This window comes from Thalia democratica, unplaced genomic scaffold (genome assembly GCF_965202585.1).
Source record: "Thalia democratica unplaced genomic scaffold, ktThaDemo2.hap1.1 HAP1_SCAFFOLD_60, whole genome shotgun sequence".
NCBI classification, from domain to species: domain Eukaryota; kingdom Metazoa; phylum Chordata; class Thaliacea; order Salpida; family Salpidae; genus Thalia; species Thalia democratica.
In genome coordinates, this window is record NW_028139247.1 from 58,916 (window position 1) to 67,468 (window position 8,553).

The 8,553-nt window shown below is 26.8% G+C and overlaps 1 protein-coding gene across 1 annotated transcript; it reads left to right on the forward strand.

The window, feature by feature from the left end:
* The first annotated feature begins 554 nt into the window (after positions 1–554).
* Positions 555–7,243, forward strand: LOC145845452 (ADP-ribosylation factor 6-like). Its single transcript, XM_082952716.1, has 4 exons — positions 555–801; positions 922–1,046; positions 3,177–3,250; positions 7,138–7,243. The coding sequence occupies exons 1-4, from the start codon at positions 555–557 to the stop codon at positions 7,241–7,243; spliced, it is 552 nt and encodes a 183-aa protein (XP_082808842.1).
* Positions 7,244–8,553: the final 1,310 nt, after the last annotated feature.

Genomic DNA, 8,553 nt, shown 5'->3' on the forward strand with positions numbered 1-8,553 from the left:
TAATAGTTTGAAATTCTAATAATTTATTTTTGAACTTTTAGTAAAATAAGTTTAAATAGAAGTAAAATGAAAGTTTAATGAAAAGAATCCTTCTTCTTAATTTATCCTTGTGTTATAGTCCGAAAATTTCTTATAATGCAACAAATTTTTGTTAAATTGTTTTGTTTGTTGCTAAATTTATAAATACAAGACATACTATTAGTGAATTATACAGCTTCAAAAAAATTACGATTAAAACAAGTAATTAATACGTTTGTTCCGAATAGTTTTTACAAAAATAAATGTTAAAAAACTAAATAAATAAAATTAAAAACGTCCGATAAAATTAACCATTAAAAGTTGTAAACAATATAATTATTTAAAATTATTGTACAGAAATGAACTTTTTAGATAAATTTAAAGTTTTATTTAAATGAGGGACTTAATTTTCATTAGATAAGAGGCTATAATAATTTTAGTGAAACAAACTTTCTTGCTCCTTTATCCCCATAAAATATGAAACAAACTTTTTTGAAAATTTCTAGAGGTTCATTAAAAACATAGTAATTTATAAAATGGGTAAACTTATTTCAAAATTCTTTGAAAGCAAAGAAACGAAAATACTAATGGTCGGATTAGACAACTCGGGTAAAACCACATTAATACACAAGATGAAGTTTGGTGAAGTGATGAGAACTGTCCCTACTAATGGTTTCAATATGGAAACAGTAACTTACAGAAAGACAAAACTAAATGTATGGGATCTAGCGGGTCAAAAATCTGTGAGGCTGTTGTGGAGAAACTACTTTCATGCAACTCAAGGTAAGTCTTATACTAAATTAATTCAGTGTTAATCTTGAAAAAAACTGGTCGAAATAAACATTAAAATTCAATCATTAAAGTAAAAAATATTAACATTGTAAAATATATATTCAATCTAAGCTCTAATTTATGTGGTTGACTCAGCTGATAGACGTAGAAGGAATGAATCAAAAATGGAGTTACACAAACTGTTAGGAGAAAAACAACTTAATAACTGCATTTTGCTTATACTAGCAAACAAACAAGTAAGAGTTGTCCGTAATCTAAAAAAATTATTGCAATATATATTTATATATTTATCTGATTATAACAAAATAGCTGTCTAAACTATTGTTTTATTATAATTAGATAAACATTAAGCTCCAATTTAATTTGTCGAGCACTATTGACCAGAACTTTTTATAAATCTTTAATATATATATATATAACTTTCTCAACAACAATGTTACATTTTTTTAAAAGATCATAAACCAAACTTCCCAAATAAACTAAGTTGTAGAATAATTAATCCGGCAAAAACTTTTATTGGCAAACCTGCAAAAACAAATTTAGATAAGATTAACAATTTTATAAAAACAAAAAGTAATTTAATACAATGGAAAAATACTTATGAGGTATTGAACTGGTTCAATAACTTAACCAATAAATCAACTTCAAGGTTTATCAAATTTGATATAGTTAGCTTTTATCCAGCCATCTCAGCAACAATTTTGGAAAACTCCTTCAAATTTGCTGCAGGCCTAACTAAAATCACGGAAAATGAAAAAGAGCTAATCAGACATTGCTGTAAATCAGCACGGTTCCACGAGGGTGAACCATGGTCGAAAAAGCATAACAAGAACAGCTTTGATGTACCAATGGGAACATCAATTCATGGCGGCGAAATTTGCGAGCTGGTTGGCCCATATATTTTAGATATATTGAAGAAGGAAAAGATCTTTAGAGATGGAAACTTCGTTATATACCGTTACGATGGTTTAGCAGTGGTGGACATTCTACCGGAACAGATATGGAGAGAAAAGTTAAACATCTAAGAAAAGTCTTTAAAAACATTGGTTTTGATGTCACCATCGAAGCCAATCTGTTTGTAACAGACTTCTTAGATGTTACTTTACATCTTCAAAATGAAAGTCATAAGCCGTATAGAAAACCAAATGCGCATACGGTTTATGTGAATAGCAAGTCAAACCATCCAGAGCATGTGTTAAAACACATACCGGTGGCAATGAATAACCGAATCCAGAAGATTTCTAGCAGTCAAAGCATTTTTAAGGAAACAACCCAACAATACCAGGAAGTTATAAGAGAAAGTGGGTACGATCACGAGTTAGCCTATAGCCACAAAAGCGAGAAGGGTAAGAACAAGAAAAGAAGGAGAAACAATATTTTATACTTCAACGCATAATTCTGCAAAAGTGTGGCAACACGGGTTGGGAAGCGCTTCCTAGAGATTGTGGACAATAACTTTACTGAAAACCATCCATATTGTAAAGTTTTTAACAGGAAGATACTAAAAGTGTCCTACTCCTGCATGCCAAACATGAAACAACTTATAATGGCACACAATCGAAAAATGTTAGACACGCAGGACAAAGAGAGGCGAATGTGTGACTGCAAAAAAACAAAAATGCCCGGTAAATGGAAGTTGCTTAATGGAAAATATTATATATAAAGCGACAGTCATAACTGAAAACCAGACCAAGTTTAATGTTGACTCGACTGGACTATCGTTCAAAAATCGCTACACAAAGCACAAGTACAGCTTTAAACACGAAAAACATAAAAACACGACAACTTTATCGCAATACACTTGGAAACTAAAAAATAACGAAGTTAGTTTTAAAATTCAGTGGGAAATATTAACAAAAAAGAAAAATAAATATAGTTTAAAAAATGGATGTAAATTGTGTAAAGCGGAAAAAATCGAAATTTTAATATTTAATAAATCAAAATATCTGAACAAAAAAACGAATTACAAACTGGCTGCATACATTATTATAAACAATTTATCTAAAAGCTATGTTAATAACTTTGTCTAAAATCAGCTATCTAATATTACGTAATACCTAAATTTGTATAATTTTATTGTTGTACTTACAAGTTTGCTTTTCATTGAATAAAACTTGGCTGAAGACGCGTATTAAACGCAGAAGCAGCTGTCCCAACAAAAGTTTATTTTGTGTATTTTAATTTTATATATATTCATATATATTTATACATATATACGTTTCAACAACTAGTATTTTAAGCTTTCAGTTGTTAATGAGAAAAGTTTTTGTTACAGTTACAAAAAATTATTAAACATAACATCAAACTGATTTTAGCAAATGCGGTAAATTTTCGAGCAAGTTCTTAAATCTAGTTTTAACTATCAGGATTTGCATGGAGCAATTAGCCGCTTGGAAGTTCAAGAAAAGTTAGAAGTTTGTCAAATTAAAAATCGTTTTTGGTTTGTGCAGCCAACATGCGCTATTACTGGTGGTCAGTCTTATATCGTTGATTATTCATTGATATTCCTTTTTTGTAATGAAGTAACTTGAACAAAAAATACAAAGCTTGTTGTGTCTTTTTTTTGAAAACTAAACTTAGAATGATATTATTCCAAATCTTATTTTGATCACTGTAAAACTAATTTTAAAGTACTATTTATTTAGAATAAAACTTTTAAAAATAAAGGGCCAGTCTTTATCGAAAAAGTATAAACTTCTGTTATGACGTACTTCGTTTTTCAATTCGAGAAACACACTTTAAGCACAGTCATAGGAACTGCTCTTTTACATAGTTATAAAAATATACCAACTACGTTTAAATTCATTGAACTCACACACGATCATCGTGCAAAACTTCTAAGCTGACGATAAAAATTCATTCTTTTTTGTATTTTTTTCAAGCAATAAGTGATTTAAGTAAATGAGTTTTTGTTTATTGTTTTTTTTAGGAATAAGTTGTTGACTGTTTGAAATTTATAATGAGACATTTAATAACTTGAACATATATCATTCTACCATAAACTTTTTAAATTTATTAAGCAAACTATTCTTTTAAATAGTTTAAAAACTTAATTTAGTATCTACAACTATTCGATTAATAAATTATTTTTAATAGATACCTATATCAAAATAGTTCCTTTATACATTTGTCCTGAAATAAAGAGGGTTTTCTTTATTTTAATAGACATACTATTTTTATTTGTCTTCTTAAATAAGAGATAAGTTAAATAGTTCTGTCGCTTAAAAGTTTAAGATAAAACCGTTGTTAAACAAAACCGTACTAAAGTAGTTTTATTTTAGAGTATTTTAAAGTATTTTAGTGTAAATATCTAAGAAGTTTGTTATATATGATACAATAAGTATTAACATATACAGCTGTATTCCAGGAAACACTAATAAAATTTTATACTTTTATTTTCTAGACGGACTGAGAGAAGGACTAAAGTGGTTGTATTGAATGTTAAAAACCATTGAGTGATTACACTTTCTAAAATTCATTATAATAACGTTTTACATTAAAATTTTTGGTATAATATTTTATTTTAATATTTGATTTTTATATATTTAAGCTTTACTTAAATTGTGGATATATAATAATTTTTTTATAGATTTATAACTCGTTTTTCTCTTTTTTTAACAATACATAGCTTTTGACTCTTTTTAGCCATGTTTATATATTAACAAACATATGTTAGAAATGCAAAATTGTATAAAGTGAGTGTTTTTTTACTAAAAGTCTTATTATAAACACTTTAAGGTAAAAAACCTAAACCTTATAATTTAGGAAACTACCAAGACTTGTTTACTTATACCAACACATAGTCCTTACCACTTTAGTGTTAGATGATTTAAACTTCGAAACAATATTTTCTATTAATCATTATAAATTATTTGTTTTTATTGCAAGTTTTTTCAATGGCAAAATAAACATTAGTTACAAAATACAAATTTCTTATTAGCCTTTTGTCATTACACTTTTTAAATGTCTCTGACAATTGAGTTTTTTTATTAAACACAATATATCACTTTTAATGAATTTTCTAAAAAAGTACATTCTGCTTTACCATTTAATATAAATTGTGATACATAAATTTAAGCGTTTGTAAATAGAGATCCAAGCGAAACAAGATCACTAGAATATGTAATAATAAAAGCTAATTAGATAGTGGTCTTTTTTCATTTATCTAAGTATTTTATATTTTAATTTATAAAAGTCGGATTCAACATTATTTATCGTATCTTTTACCAACCATTTATCTTTAATTAACTATTGTACTTATTTCGATATCTTTTAAACACACACATATAACTACTTTAGCTTCTATTTTTTACTTAAAGTATTTATTTCTTTACAGAGCTCCGTTGAAGTGTATCAACTCGTTTAACACACAAAAACATATGTCGAAGCAATAAAGAAATAATACTTTATAATTGGTTAATATTATGATTGTTTAAGTGTTTTTAAGTAACTAAGACTGATATCAACAACTTTAAAAAACATTACTTGAAAGGTAATATAAAAAAAATGTTTAGCAAAGTATTCTAGTCTGTCGTATATATAAATATAGTTATGAACAATAACTTTATATAGATGTTATCGTGTTCCTTTCAATTTTTGATGTTTGATGATACAGTAACTTAAAATTAAACCTAACAAAAGTCGATTAATTAGAACCTTGGAGTTAAAGAACAGTTTTAAAAGCAATCTAAATTAAACAAATCAATATGTATTTTTTAAAAAGGAAATTTTAAGTAAAACTGAGTTCAAGATATCTACATAAGTAAAGAAAAACTTTTGATTAGTTTATTCTAGAAAATAAGATAACTAGTACGTTAATTTAACATTAAGTTATAGAAGTTTTTATCTACGTCTTGATAGAAATTTTTGATAAACCAAAAAAAATTAAAACAATTCTTGTTTTACATTGAACCAGGGACATAGCTTGGTATGTTTCTGCAAATATCTAAAACGTATATTTATGAACGAAAAAACTTATTTTTATTTCAGCTCTTAGCTCCTAGTATTCATTTATACTTAGTTATGCACACCTGAGAGATATTTTTGACATATATGTATTCTTTAGGATTTTTAGTGACGTAAAGACTAAACGAATTAAATACATCAAAATTGTAACATTAAGCGCGTCAAAGCTTTAATTTGTCAAAAAGCTGCATTGAAAAATTGATTCTAATGGAAGCTGTAGCAAAATATGTGGGGATGTAGAGCAAAATAAATTGCCTTCTATACAGTTATCACCCGTACTTAAACATTCCATTTTTATGTTATAACATAACTGGTTATTTTTAGATTATATTTAATAATATTAGAGGTAGTTTAAATTGCTGTGTTCTCGCTAGGACGTGTTATTTTAGATGTTTTAATTTATGCACGTTCGTAAATTTTTAGAGCTAGCTACGTTCCTGCATTGAACAAACAAAGATTATGACGGTTTTACTTAAAAGCGATTTTGAAATTTATTACTTAGAGCGTACAAATTTTATTTTCACAAATAAATTTTTAAAACAACCATAATCAAATTAAATGACCACTATAGACGACCAAAAACTAAAAATAGTTCGTGACCCGTTCAAATTGCTTAATATGTCAGTTTGGTATTGGTTGAAGCTGCTAGAGAATATAGCAACTGAAATAGAAAATAAGCGAAATGTGGAAAACAACAAAAAGAAGTTTAACTTAATTAAAATAGATCTGTACAATTTTATAAAAAGTCACAATATTTTTTTTAGTTTGTTCGAGTTTAAACTTTGCTTGATTGACAATTCAGTAGCGAATTCGATTGTAATGAGAAGTTCTTACCTTCTGTCAGATTTCGCTCTATTGGAAGACTTTCTATCTCTCGTTAAAAAGAGAACAGAAATTAGACATTCTAAAACAAATTACTACAACGATCTTATTTTGTCTTAAAACAAAAAGGAATTTGTTAAAGTAGCCAAAATAATGCTGCACCAAGACGAAGTCACTAATGTCGATATTGAATTTTTTTGTAATGATGTTTTTAGTGCAAGATTTAATAGTTTCGGTAGAAGGCACCAAACAAGAGTTTTTAAACTACTGGGACGTGATACATTATTTTGGTAAAAAAATCGAAGACTATAAAAATGGGCATCTGACAATAGATAGAATTGAAGAATTATCATTTTTTTTCGATGAAAGAAAAGACAATTTTGAAGATGAGAAATTTTGCCAGATTTATTGTTTCGATTTTGAAAACGGACAAGAAGTTTGCCGTTTACCCTGCAACCATTTCTTGTGCAAGAATTGCGCTATAAAATGGTTTGAAATTGAAATTTTATAAATTAATGATTTTGAAAATCCTTTAAACAGTAATTTCGAAAATCCTTTAAACAATGCTCAATCAGAAATTGAGTTGGAGTATGATCCAAACGAGGTTTATTTTCAATATCTGTTTTGTCGATACGATTGCACTTAATTGTTCGTTTCTTTTTGTCGTAAATATACCAGAATAAGTTTTTCTATTTTATATTGTAAACGTTATATTGGCTATTGGCAAATTAGACTTTTCTTACTTAACCTGAAAAATCTTATAAAAAAACGCTGTTAAAAATATTATAGTTGATATTAGATATTATATAAGCAAAAATGGTTGTTATTTTACAAGTGGAAATTCTAAATTTTTAGCTTTAGCATAATTGTTCTAAAACAACAGCAACTTGTTTATACATATTATAAATATATAAAGTTAAGCAGTTTATATTTTGAAAACTAATTTATATCAGGAGAAACTTTTAAAATAATTAAAAAACTGATATAGTTAATTTTTATATACATTTCCTTAATTGTATATGGTTAGTAATACTTTTAAGTAAGAATTAAACAAAAATAAAAAGAAATCTAAGATTTATTGCTTGTTTGTTTAGCAAAGTATTATTAAAAGCCTATAGTAAATAACAAAAAACTCAGTTAACCACAGTTTCGTCAAACTATGCGTTTGAAACGTTTAAATTAAAAAAAAAGCTCATTTCTTCATTAGTAAGACTAATATTAGGCAGTCAAGAAAGTGTTAGAATAGTTAATGTAACAAAAAAATTAACGAGATAATGTTTGAAGTAATGTTTAACTATGTTTGTGTTTATTTTAAACTAGTATTACTAAACTAAAATCATTAGAAAATCAAAAGTATGATTTTTTTTTTCATTACTTTTATGCATCTTAAAATAAAAAACAGTTTACAGACCTCTTATTATCAATAATCTTTACTTGTATACAATATAAATTGTTTCTTTTGTTTAAACTTGGTAAAGTTTTAAAACGATATCTTACTAAGTTTCTAAATAGACTAAGCTGTTTCAATTATCATATATAAATAGATAAGGCAGAAAAAGTATTTAATTTAATCTTTTTTTAATTATATAAGTTTGTATATTCTTAGCTAATGTTTCACGCTGTAACTGTAGAGAATCACCTTATGTCTTTTCTTCTCTTCTCTTAAACTTCCTATTAAACGTAACGATTTCGTTTGAAAAGGGCTTTTAGTTTTTGCGGCTTTGCAGTGAGCTTTAAACCAATGGCAGTCAGCTTGCTAATATTTCTACTTTGCCTTTATTTCAGCTTTGTTATTTTCTTTTAAAAATTATATGTTTACCATCGTTACTAGCGTAACGATGTCGATAGTATTTGGCATTTGGCTTTGAAGTCAAAGTGTTTTGTTTCGTGTGATTTTTAAAACAGTTTTTTTGTATTTTATCGCACTTTATTCATGGTTATTAATTTCATTAACAA